Raw genomic sequence first — 13,695 nt, forward strand, 5'->3', positions numbered from 1 at the left:
AAAATAAAACTCATTTCTGTTCTGTCTGCCATATGATGAAGACTTTAAAGTTATGACATTCGTATTTTTTTTACACAAAAGCAAGCAGCTTTGGTTATCTTTTAGAGCAATTTGACACAAGATATTTTTAAATGGAAACCACTCTGTTCAACATATAATAGAGCCAAGAAAAAACCTTTTTTGTGCACTAAGTATCATCTTAGCAATAAAAAGAAGTTAAACAGCACATGCTAGATTTCTAAAGTAATTTGAATGCTGAAATATGCATATGGCAGTATGTTGGAACACCATATGATCTAACCATGTGCTCTTATATTTAGCAGCGTAGTAATTGGCAAACGAACCAAAGGCGAGATGATTTTTTTTAATTTATAAAAGTAGCAAGTTCTAAACTAGGAACTCATTCCCTGAAAGGGTGGTAGAAGCTTATTCAGCATCAAAAGGAATATGGAAATCAGGTTTTCCCGACATGCTGTAGATTTTTAGTTTAAATGTCTATTGGCACTGGAGCTTGAGAGGCTGGAGGAAATTCTTCTGTTGCACCAGGCTCACAGACGCTGTGACTACACTTGCCTATTCCCCAAGGCTTCTACATTTTCCCAAAGGTCTAAGAAAACTGGCCAGTCAGTTAAATCAAAAAAGCAAATTAAATCAAAAGCATTCAGCCTCCTCATCAGATTTAAAATGCCAACTTGCATCTGTGACCAGATTAGCTGTCTACCCATCTCCTCACTTCAGTAAAACCCAGAAACTGGTAGTTTGGACCTAGACTCTCAATCAGCTTTGAACTTTTATTGATCATTGAACCCTTTAACTGTAACCAATTCAACTGCTCACCCATGCTAAAATTCTTCTTCCCATGTCTTTCAACAATTCAAATGTTTAAGTAGCATTTTGACCTCAAGGTGAGCTTCAGATTGGTGACCCAATGCAATTACGCAAATCACTTGTTTCCACCTCCACAACATCATCCATTTTTGCCTCCGTTTAAGGTTATCTGCTGCTGATTCCCTGAACTATACCAAGTCCAATGCAATTATCACTCTTAATAGTGTCAATCTCTTAATGATGATTTTCAAAGGTTTTGCTCTCATTTCAAAATACATGTGTAACTTCTTTTGTGCTAATCCTCGAAGTGACAGTTTGATTTTCAAATTTATAAAGTATGCTGTTTCCTACTTGTTCCATTATTTGTAAAGCTTTTGGTGAACTCACTTACACAATAACATGCTCCTAAACACATTCACTGACTCCTACTTTCTCTACTTTGGAAATTCTGTTTAAAATCTAGCTTGCACCTCTTCTTTAGTTACCTTTTACAACAACTCCTGCGCAAGTCTAATTCCCAACTTTGGGAGTATTTTCACGACAAAGGCATGAATGAATGACAAACATCGATGCAAATAATGGGTAGAAACAGTTTGAAAAAAAAGACACTGGCATTCTATCACTTCTTTAACTTTCTTTGGAGGTCCATATGTTAGTAAATACAATTAAAGGGAAATGTCTGCCTACGTAGCAAATACCTGATGTACTCACAGCTGTAGAGTATACATTAGGGCCACTTGTATTCTCTGCCCAGCACCCACAGCCATACACAGCTGCCTGTAAGCAAATCAGAGAGAGAGAGAGTACGAGTGAGAAAAAAAAAGTGTTGACAACTTTTCATTATATTTCACAGTTTTTCTTTCTGTTGAAATTCAATCATTTTCTTCTTCATTTTAAACATCGGAGTACTCAAATCTACCTTTTAAATTCTTATTTTCAGAATGTAGACTAAAGCTTTGGAAATGAGGAACAACTCACACAATGATCTTGTTCTACTGTATTCATACATTTCATTACTTTCACTCTATAGAATATTACCCAAAACCTACAAGCTTCTTATTCCCTCCAAATGGAGCAGGCTCTTGCAATTCATTTTACACATGCAACACTTATGGTCTGGATTCTTCCCCCATTATAGCAAGAAAACAGTTTCCAAAAGTAAGGCAAACCTTTCATTAGCCAAACTCTATTTCTTAGCATGATGCTACATTCATGGCATTGCTTTGTGAGCAATAACAAACCCAAAATAACCAAACCGGAGATTCTGTGAATACCCACCCTTTGTCCAGTCAACTCCAAAAATCAGCACAACACATTTTTCCATACAGGTTTAAATGGGTATCTTTATTTGCAACATAATAGATAGTACCTTGTTCTGCTTTACAGCTTTTCAGTATAATTTGACTTGCATAATTACACAAGCAGTTTCATAACATGAAAAGGTTTGGAATTGCAAGAATTTCCATCAGCACTTACTGAATAAAATCAGTTTTGCATCCGTCATTTTAAAAGATATCCACTTCGTGATCAATAACTAGGCAATGCTGTTGACCATTTTCAATACTTATGTAGCTAAGAGGTGACTTGCAGCCCCAGTCACTACCTGGCAGCATCTAAAATCATGTTGGGCTGCTTGGCATTAGCCCTGGGCATAAAGTTGGCACACCAGGTGCGTGCTTATGTATTTTCAGAAAAGGTGTTAACTGAAGGTTAGACATACATAACCATTATTGTTTAAAGTGCAATAACTTGACTAGATTGAAATAAGACGGTCAAGAATGGATTAGAGATAACTTGTCTGCATGTGGGATTCAAACTCATGTCCTCGGAACATTAGCCTGAGGTTCTAGATTTCTAGTACAGCAACATTATCAGTCATCACCATGCCAAATCAAAAATATCATACTGAAATCTTATTGTTATATGGTAATATTTTTTCTGCACAAGCTAATTAAATGAACATACATGAGTTAATAAGCACCCAGGTAAGGATTAATATCCTAAAATAACAATTTCAAAACAAAGTTTTTCAACATAAAATATTTCAATTATGATTTATATCCATGATGCGCATTTGTTTTGCTACTGAATACCAATAGTGAGAATGCTTTGTTAGGTTTTATTTCCTGACTGAAACCAAGGGAAGTAAACTATTTCGCACATTAACACAAATATCTTACTCAGAAAAACATATTTACTTGGCCAACTCTCCCAGGATGCTTCATTGCCAACCCTCCACTGGAAACGGCAGCAGCAACATTTCCTTCATGATCCACAACTACTGCCCCAACAGTATCTAATGAAGCTGTGTCATTAGTCTAAAAACAGAAACAAAGACCCAAATAAGTACACATCCAGAATCGTGAGAATAACAACATGTAGTAAGTGCCAAAGAAATAAAGAACTTTATACATTTAAGCTTTTCAGAAACATCCTTAAGCACCCTAAGGATTTGCAGGGATTGCTTCTGAACTTTGCTAGTGTGGTGCTATAGGCAAGTGCGAAGTCAATTTTATGCTCCTACATACAAGTAGTAAATGTGGTAAATACGCATATAAAATTATTTTAGCACTGTTTAAGTGAAGGTCAGATGTCAATAATTCTATTTTGACAAGTACTAAATAATGCATTTTCAATATTCATTCATGGGATTTGGACATCTCCAATTACCCAATATTGTTCCAAGTCAGAATGGTATGTGACTTAGAAGGGAACTTGCAGGTGGTATGCTCAAATATCTGTTGCCCCTTTCCATCCAGATAGCAGAGGGTGCAGTTGAAAGGTTGCTGTCAGAGCAGCCTTGTTGAATTGCAGCAGTGCATCTTGAAGATGGGGCACACTGCTGCCATTGTGCATTGGCACTCTGTCCACCAACTAAATGAATTGCTTTGCCTTGGATGTGTCAAGCATCACCCAAATAAGTTGAGAGTATTCCATCACAGTCCTGACTCGACCTCTTGTTGAAGGTGAACAGGCTTTGGGGAGACAGGAGGCAAGATACTGGGTGCAGGATTGCTAGCCGTTGACCTGCTATTGTAGCCACAACATTGTTCCAGCTGGTCCGGTTCAGCTTCTGGACAATGGTAACCCCAGTATGTTGATTCAGCAATGGCAATGCCATTGAATTTCAAGGTGAGACAGCAGATTCTCTTGTTGAGAGGGTTGCTCCCGAGGACTTGTGTGGCACAGATGTTCCTTGCCACTTATTTAAGGTCGGTTGAATGTTGTCTAGTTCTTGTTTCATATGGACAAAGGCTGCTTCATTACCTGAACTGTTGCCAATGGTTCTGAAAATTGTTGAATCTTCAGCAAATTTCCTCACTTCTGACTTTATAATACATTAAAGACCAGTGATCAAACAGCTGAAGATGTATGGGCTGAAGATACGATCCTGAGGATCTCCTGCAGAAACATCCTCAAGCTCAGATGATAGTCTAACAAATCTAGTTATATTCTTTTCGGCTAGGTCTACCACTGACCAGTGGAGAGTTCCTCTCCTCCTTCCCGACCATCATCACAACTCTCAGTGACTCAAGTTTTACTAGGGCTTGTCAATGTCATACTCAGCCAAACGACTGATGTCCTCTCAGCTCACCTCTGGCATTCAGCTCTTTTGTCCAGGCTTGGAGCAAGGTTGTAATGAGGTTAAGAACAAGCTCCCAATGTTTTGCACACAGCAATCAGTGCCAGCACACCGATCGCAGGCCTGACATCAAGTTCCTGAAGTGCTGCCACATACAGGCCTTAGAGGCCCACGTTGCTGAGAAGAAAATTAGAAGGAATACCGGTCAGGATCCAATTGTTACGATCCCAGCTGATAGTAATAGTGGATAAATCACTTTGGAGAGTGAAATCTGGCTTGATCGGTCATCAGTTTAATTTTTGCAGTGGTTACCATAATGATTAGTCACTGGATAGCAAATATTTGGTAACAAAAGAGCATCAGTTGATTGCACTTGCAAAATAAAAAGTAAAAATCTGTAAAATCAGAAAGATTAGATCTTAACATCATCACGAAAATAAAAGTTTCAATCTGTTTTTCTGCACTACTGGTTTATAGATACTCAAGCCCTCGAGAGCTATCTCCTACCTTAAACTTGCAATTTCTTACTTAAATTGACTCCATAGACTGCTAAGACAAGTTGATGACTTCTTTGAGAATATTGTTAAGAATATTTTTCACTCTAATTCTTGAGGCCTAAAGCCCTTTTCAGTTCTGATGACCTCTGTACACATTCTCACAACTTGGAAGCCTCACAACTAAAGCCACTTCTAGCGTCACTGGTTCCCTGATCTCAAAATATATTTCTCTTGCCAGGAGGAAACTATTTTCCTTTCTGACCTGAAGGAGAAATTAAACCTAGTGGCCTCTGTTTTGTTTTTCCCCTGTCAGTCAAATTCAGTATAAATAGTTCATCCATTAATATCACAGGTGCCCTGATAGGGGAATTGCTTTGCATCATGTGCCTTCCTAGAAACTGTCTTCCTCTTTCAACTGTTTCAAATGACCATGTGGCTTATTTACAAAAATGAACTATCATAGAACAAAAACAACATATCTACCATTATTTTAAACAATTCAATTATAAATTATATTCACAGATTTTTGGTATACAATGCCTTCAATAATTTCTTGAGATCACGAGGCATGAATCAAATTGGCTGAAGACAAGCATGTGTCATGCTGAAGCCTCAGAAGGAAGTTGACATTCATCATCCACCTGAGCTGGATGAACAAGTTGCATTTTAGCATCAAAAGATGGCATCTTCTCTTAACTTCAGCACTGAGGGAGTGTTGCACTTAGTACCAACTTAAATTCTCTGGAGCAGAGTGCAAGCACAAAATTCTTTTCTGTAAAGGCATGTGAAAACTAAGATGAGTGTATCCAGATCTAGTAGAATTTACGAAATACATCAAGTCTGTTATATTGAGTGAGGCAAATAAATTTCTATGGTTGAAGAAAGGGATAGTACTGCTTAGAAACAGACATTTCCACTGGTATTTGTGGAATATTTCTCTTGATTTCATGCCCAATATATCTTTTACGTTTTAAATACAAATCTGTAGCTATCCAGGAGTATATTCAATTTTCTCTTCATTAATATTTTGATGTCAAAGTAGCCCTTTTTGTTAGAGACAAAAAAAACTGCAGATACTAGAATCTAGAGTGGACAAGCAGGAGACTGAAAGAACACAGCAGGCCAGGCAGCATCAGGAGGTAAAGAAGTCGACATTTTGATATAACCTTTCTTCAAGACTTGGGATGGGTCTAAGGTGAGCTGCAGATAAAGGGGGTGGTGGAGCAGGGTGGTGTAGTGGGGATAGGTGAATTCAGATAGATGGTTGGTCAATGGGAGGAATGAATCCATAAGGTGGGTGGGAGGAGTGGAAGGGAGGGGGGAGGGGCTGGGAAGAGAGTGAGGGGAAGGGAGGTTTTTGAAATTGGAGAACTCAAAGTGGAGTCCTCCAGGCTGTAGGCTACCCAGGCAGAAGATGAGGTGTTGTTCCTCCAATTTGCGGTTTGGTTCGTTGTGGCAATGGGAACAGTCCTTGCGGAAGGCAGAGAGGGATGGGGAGGGGAAGATGCGCTTGGTGATGGGGTCTAGTTGGAGTTGGTGGAAGTGTTGAACGATGATGTGTTGGATGCGAAGACTAGTGGAGTGGTAGGTGAGGACAAGGAGGACTCTGTCCTTATTGCGTTTGGTGCGGGGAGGGAGCAGTTTAGAGCAGTAGAACAGGGAGTGGAGGTGGTAGGGTGGAGCAATCTACTTTAAAACTCCCAAAAAGAATGGACGAATCTTCAATTCTCTGATGTTGTGCAATTCCTAACATTTTTTGATACTTATTTTGCTTGGTTCATTTTAAGTCAATAAAATATTTGATTTTGAATATTATAGTAAGTCATATTATTTGTTGATTCAGCAATACTAGAGTTTAGATTCATGCAGCGCGCTGTGCCCTTGCTGAACAGGGCAGTGAAAATAATACAACAGAATTTCTCAACAAAAGTAGTCAAGTCTTTGGAGCTAAATTCAGAATTAAATTGAAAGCTATAAATGATATTAGACCAAGAGCTAGCTTTACTGCCTTGACTTCAAGAGGACTGGTAAACAAAAAGGGAAATTATTCGATAGTTATATAAAGATCGAGTTACCATTTATAGTAGGGTCTAGCTCTGTGGTCCACACCTCAAAAGGATATACTGGCCACCTGGGAGATGCAGTGCAATTCATTGGAGTTTTAGTGAAGCTAAAGAGTTAAAGTGTGAGAAACACATTTCATAGACCAGGCTATTACTCCCAATTACAGACAACACTGGGATGTGAGACAGGGTGGTAGATCTAATGGATAGGATTGGATAGGGTACACAGAGAAATTATTTCCTTTCGGGATCCCTGAATAAGTGGACGCGAACTTACATTTTTATCCAAGCCATTAAAGAATGACATCAGGAAAAAAAAATCCACAAAGGATTGTAGAAATCTGGAACTCACTTCCTTCAAAAGATTTTGAGGTTAGGCCCATTGAAAAATTTGAAGAAAAAGATCAAGACTATGTCCAATATTGTTGCCCCTCACCACCTCAGATATTTAAGCAGTCCATGTCCAGGCTGACAAGTGGCAACAAATAATTGCACCACCCATGTGCCAGGCAATGAACATCTCCAAGAAGAAGAAAACTAAGCATTACTCTGGACATTGCCATCACTGAATCCCCTACTACTAAAACCTTGAAGATTACTATTGTTCTGATATGCAACTGGACTTGCCATAGAAATGCTATAACTACAAGAGCAGATCACAGGCTAGGAATCCTGCTGCCAGCATCTCGCCTCCTGACTCTCCAAAGTCTGTTTAGCATCTACAAGGTACAAGTCAGGAGTGTGACAGAATATCCCCCACTTGCCTAGATAAATGTAGTTACAACAATGTTCAAAGAAACTTGAAACTATCTAGGGCATCCACAAACATCAAACTGAAACACAATGCCTACAGTGTTTATCATCTACAAGACATACTGCATAAATTCACCAAGGCTCTTTCACCAGTGTGTTCCAAATCCATGATCACAAACATTTAGAAGGGCAAGGGCAGCAGATATATGGGAACACCACCCCTACAAGTTCCCCTCTAAGCCACTCACCATCCTGACTCAAATATATCACCATTGCTTCAGTGTCGCTAGATCAAACATCCTGGAACTCCCTCTCTAACAACACTATGGGTCTACTCAGCAGTTTAGATTAGATTCCTTACAGTGTGGAAACAGGCCCTTCGGCCCAACAAGTCCACACCGACCCGCCGAAGCACAACCCACCCATACCCCTTCACCTAACACTACAAGCAATTTAGCATGGTCAATTCACCTGACCTGCACATCTTTTGACTGTGGGAGGAAACCGGAGCACTCAGAAGAAACCCATGCAGACACGGGAGAATGTGCAAACTCCACAGTCAGTCGCCTGAGGCGGGAATTGAACCCGGGTCTCTGGCGTTGTGAGGCAGCAGTGCTAACCACTGTGCCACCCATAAAGGCAGTTCACGAAGACAGTTGATCACCATTTTCTCAAGGGCAACTAAGAACAGGCAATTAAATGCTGGTCTAGCCAATAACACCCAAAACAGCTACATAATTCTTTGAAGTTTACGTCACACTTGCCTTCCTTGCTCAGACCTTTGAGAATAGGAGTTGGGATGTTGGTGAGGCCTCTTCTGGAGTACTGGGTGCAGTTCTGGTCTCCCTGCTATAGGAAGAATGTTAAGCTGGAAAGGGTTCAGAACAGATTGACCAGGATGTTGCAGAGAATGGAGGGTTGAGTTGTAAAGACAGGCTGAATAGCTGGGATGTTTTTCCATTGGCGAGTAAGCGGTTGAGGGGTGACCTTATCGAGGTTTATAAAACCATGAGGGGTATAGATAAGGTGAATGGCAGGTGTTATTTCCCTAGGGTGGGGGATTTCAAGTCTAGGGTGCATATTTTTAAAGGTGAGAAGAGAAAGATTTAAAGACACGAGGAGCAATTTTTTTTCCCCCCAACACGGTTTGTGTGTGAAATGAACTTCCACAGGAAGTGATGGATGCAGGTACATCTACACTGTTTAAAAGATATTTAGATAAGTTCACGAATAGTAAAGGTTTGGAGGAATATGAGCAGAGTCCAGGCAAGGGGACTAGTTTAGTTTGTCATTATGGTCGACATGGACCAGTTGGACTGAAGGGTCTGTTTCCAAGCTGTATGGCTCTGACTCATGAACTTATTTTTAAAAAACTGAATGGCATAATAAGCCTGTGGAGTTCAATGACTTGTTTCTCTTATGTTCCCACAATAATGGTGTAAGACAATTTATTATTGCATATTTAATAGTAGATTTACAAACTAAATATTGTAATGACCATATTGTTACATATTTCTAAGTGTAGTGCAAACCATTAACCATTTTCTTTGTCAGTCTCCATTTTGTTAACAAGAGGCAATGCAATTTCATTCTTGATCAGGATACTCAATAATATTTCTTCCACCAGTGTGGAATAGATCTTATCCAATGTTTAACGGATTAACATTTTTGCTAGAACAGTCTTTCCACAAATTTGAAGAGAGAATTCTAGTTGGTTTGGACCTATTTACAGCAGCACGCAAATGGTGTTTCAAAAAAAAACTTTCCTTTCTCTCTCTCACAAAGCTGAGCCATAATTACTTTTTTTGACCATGTGTGTAAGATTAGCACAAAGGTATTTGAGAAAATTGCTGGAAGAGTAATATTTCAAATGACTGCATTAACTGTGCCACTCAGATATCCCCACCTAATGGCTAGTAAAATAACAACAATAGTCGTACCCAATCCTGACTGTTGGGTAATTCTAAACAGCACTACATTCAAAAGGTGGACCAATTACCGAATCCAACCATCTGGTGAACATATCAAGAGGACAGCAAATGTGCACCATAATTTATATTTTACCAGCAGTTAACTGCTACAACAAGCAGGCAGCTGTAAACCTGGGAAATCAGCAAACATCTCTTGTAGTAAATGAGGGGAAACATATTTGTTAGCTGCTACTAAAGCATTTGAAAAATGCCAGCCTCATGTTTATTATGATGTGACACTGCCACAGTTTTAAATTGCATATGTTAGATTCTTGTAGAAATTGTCGCCCACTTTATGAAGGATCCAATCAATCCACTGGAATTATTGGGAAAAATTTCCACTGACTGAAGTTATTCCTAGCACAAAGGAAATTGGCTGTTGTTGTTCAAAGTCACTCATCTCAGCTTCAGGATATCTCTGCTGGAGTTCCTCAGAGAGGTGTCCTCAGTCCAACCATCTTCAGCTGCTTCATCAATGAACTTCCCTTTATCATAAGGTCAGAAGTGTTCACTGAACATTTGCACAATGTTCTGCACTGTTCACAAATCCTTAGAAACTGAAGCAGTTCATATCCAAATGCAACAAGACCTGGACATATCCAGGTTTAGGCTGACAAGTGGTAAGTAACATTGGTGCCACACAACTACCAGGTAACAACCATCTCCAAGAGAGAATGCAACTATCACCTCTTAGTACTAAATGCTATTACCATAGTATCCCACATTAATCAAAGCCCAGTAGTTACCACTGACCAGAAATGGTAATGAAATAGCCATAGAAATACAGTAGCTGCAAGAGGAGATCAGAGTAAGTATCCTGCAGCAAATAACTCACCTGCTGACTCCTGGAGCCTGTCCATCATTTACACCTCACAAGTTAGGAGCACGATGTAACGCACTTCCTGAAAATCATCCAGAAAAGGTAGCCCACCTTACCGAAACCACATACACAAATATTTAAACACCCCACCACAAACAAAGTTCAGAAGGGAAATTCATTATATTCAACAAACAATCGACTTAAATACAGCTCCAGTTTTGGATAATTAAAAAGGTAAACATATTCTTATTAAGCTACTTCCATGAAAGGAGAGCAAATAAGTACTCTGAATTCCAAACAGAGAGCAGAGTTCCATGTTGCTTTGGCAACTGGATCCAGCAACTTAATAAAAGTCATTGATTCCTTGACAGTTCCCTAACCAAGCTCCTACTTAATTGAGCTGTAGTAGGGTATGAAATCAACTGGGAGAAAGTGAGGACTACAAATGCTGGAGATCAGAGTTGAGAGTGTGGTGCTGGAAAAGCACAGCAGGTCAGGCTGCCTCCGAGGAGCAGGAGAATCAATGTTTTGGGCTTTCGTGAGGAAGGGCTTACGCCCGAAACATCGATTCTCCTGCTCCTCGGAGGCTGCCTGATCTGCTGCGCTTTTCCAGCACCACACTCTCGACTCTGTAGTCAGGTATACTGCATTTAAGAAAAGATGAGAAATGGCATCAGGGCACGTGCCAAATAATACCAGATCATCTATCTATACACCACTCTGCCTCATTTTGTACGAGGAAACAAAGCAAAGCAACCAGATAAAATTTTGAATTAAATGCAATAACCAAATGGGACAAAAATTCTTGGAAAATGTCTCTTTAAAAATTACAACATGCTATCTTTATGCAAAGAGTGCATTGCGGTCCCCTACTTGAAGTGAGCTTCATTATCAGAAGTCTAATCTGAAGAACCAGTGGCCAAGGATATATTATTATAATCCTGCACATCATTGCTCCAAAAATTCCTTTAAGTCACATGATGAAGCTTGTTATATTAGACGATGGTCAGCAATAAAGTTGCTATGAAAAAAAAGTCACCCAATTTTCTCCTCTTCAAATTCTATTATGCCCACGCAAGAACTCAAACCAAATACACATCTTACAGATGCTTCAAGAAGCATAAATTTTGCCAATGCATGTCCAGGAAGTCAAGTCAACGCAAGTAAACAACAATGCTGCTATGAACTTCAATTTGCAGGAGATTTGTTTTATTGTCGAAACAAATCCAAAATATCAAGACTGAGAGTTCACAAAGTTAAAAATCACACAACACTAGGTTATAGTCCAACAGGTTTAATTGGAAGCACACTAGCTTTTGGAGCGTCGCTCCTTCATCAGGTGATAGTGGAGGGCTCAATCCTAACACACAGAATTTATAACAAATTAGTGTGATGTAACTGAAATTATACATTGAAAAATTGATTGTCTGTTAAGCTTTGCATCTGTTAGAATACCATGATAGTTTCACTTCTTTCATGTGTAAATCACAAAACCTTTTTTAAAAAGTTGCATTCTTGGGTTAGCTGTTAACAATGGTGATAGCTAGACAATATGTTGAAGGTGTTAGCCCCCTGTGTTCCCTGTCTATGCCATAATGTTTAGATTGATTCTAATCTAAAAAAGTGAGATAATCTAATCTAAAAAGTGAGATAACGGAGTTTTACATGAATTCATGCAGTTTGTGAGCAAAGTACAATGTAACCCTGCAAGTACAAATTCATCCCACAAAATATATGTGTGCATGTGGGTCTTTGTCTGTCTGTGTGTGTGTGTCTGTCTGGGTTGGGGGTTGAGTGTGTGAGAAAGTGTATGTGTGTGTGTGCAGTGAGTGCAGAGTGTCTTAAGTCTGTGAGAGGGTGCATGTGTGAGTGTGGGAGTCTGTGTGCGCGTCTGTGTATATGTGTATGTGTGTATAGGAGTGCCTGTGTGTGTGGGCGTATGTGTATAGGAGTATCTGTGTGTATGTATAGTGCAATGGTGGTCACCTGTAATGTGACATGAACCCAAGGTCTTGGTTGAGGCCCTCCCTATGGGTACCGAACTTAGCTATCAGCCTCAGCTCAGCCACTTTTCGCTGCTGCCTGTCCCGAAGTCCGCCTTGGAGGATGGTCACCCGAAGGTCTGAGGTCAAATGTCCTGGACCACTGAAGTGTTCCCCAACTGGAAGGGAACACTCCTGTCTGTTGATCGTTGTGCGGTGCCCATTCATCCGTTGTCGTAGCCTTTGCTTGGTTTCCCCGATGTACCATGCCTCCGGGCATCCTTGCCTGCAACGTATAAGATAGACAACATTGGCTGTGTCACATGAGTACCTGCCATGTACAAGGTGGAAGGTATCCCCACGTGTAATGGTGGTATCTATGTCCACACTCTGACACGTCTTGCAGCGCCTACTGTGATAGGGTTATATGGAGTTGTCCTGAGAGCCGGGCAGCTTGCTGCGATCAACGATCTGTTTGAGGTGTGGTGGTTATTTAAAGGCAAGTAGTGGAGGTGTGGGGAAGGTCATGGTGAGGTGCTCATCCTCATTGATAATGTGTTGCAGGTCACGAAGAACATTGCGTAGTTTTTCAGCTGCTGGGAAATACTGAACAACGAAGGGTACCCTGTCAGTTGCAGCACGTGTCTGTCTCCTGAGGAGGTCATTACGGTTCCTTGCTTGGCCCGTCGGAACTGGCAGTCGATGAGTTGGGCATCGTACCTCGTTATTGTGAGGGCATCCCTGAGTACTTCCAGGTGTCCGTCACGTTCCTCTTCATCTGAGCCGATCCTGTGTACGCGTAGGGCTTGTCCATAGGGGATGGCTGTTTTAATATGTTTTGAGTGGAAGCTGGAGAAGTGTAGCATTGTGAGGTTGTCTGTGGGTTTGCGGTAGAGTGTGGTGCTGAGGTGTCCATCCTTGATGGAGATGCATGTGTCCAAGAATGAGGCAGATAGTCGAGAAAAGTCCATGGTGAGTCTGATGGTGGGATGAAACTTGCTGATGTCATTGTGTAGTTTTATCAGTGACTCCTCGCCATGGGTCCAGAGGAAGAAAATGTTGTCAATGTACCTGGTGTATAATGTTGGTTGGAGATCCTGCATAGAGAAGAAGTCTTGTTCGAACCTGTGCATAAAAATGTTGGCATATTGGGGTGCAAATTTGGTCCCCATGGCTGTTCCATATGTCTGGTGAAGATG

General features: G+C 40.4%; 1 protein-coding gene across 3 annotated transcripts in view; it reads right to left on the reverse strand.

The window, feature by feature from the left end:
* Nucleotides 1-13,695, reverse strand: part of tasp1 (taspase, threonine aspartase, 1) — a 97,139-nt gene that overhangs the window by 48,615 nt on the left and 34,829 nt on the right. For all 3 annotated transcript variants that reach the window (XM_043696630.2, XM_043696634.2, XM_043696632.2), the window contains exons 8-9: nt 3,027-3,146; nt 1,527-1,605 (exon numbers count right to left, since the gene is read on the reverse strand). In XM_043696630.2, coding sequence (XP_043552565.1) covers nt 1,527-1,605; nt 3,027-3,146 — 199 coding nt within the window. The remainder of the gene's footprint in view (nt 1-1,526; nt 1,606-3,026; nt 3,147-13,695) is intronic.

The sequence above is a fragment of the Chiloscyllium plagiosum genome, unplaced genomic scaffold (assembly GCF_037043375.1).
Source record: "Chiloscyllium plagiosum isolate Xiang-an unplaced genomic scaffold, Cpla_swu_hap1 HiC_scaffold_10, whole genome shotgun sequence".
NCBI classification, from domain to species: Eukaryota; Metazoa; Chordata; class Chondrichthyes; order Orectolobiformes; family Hemiscylliidae; genus Chiloscyllium; species Chiloscyllium plagiosum.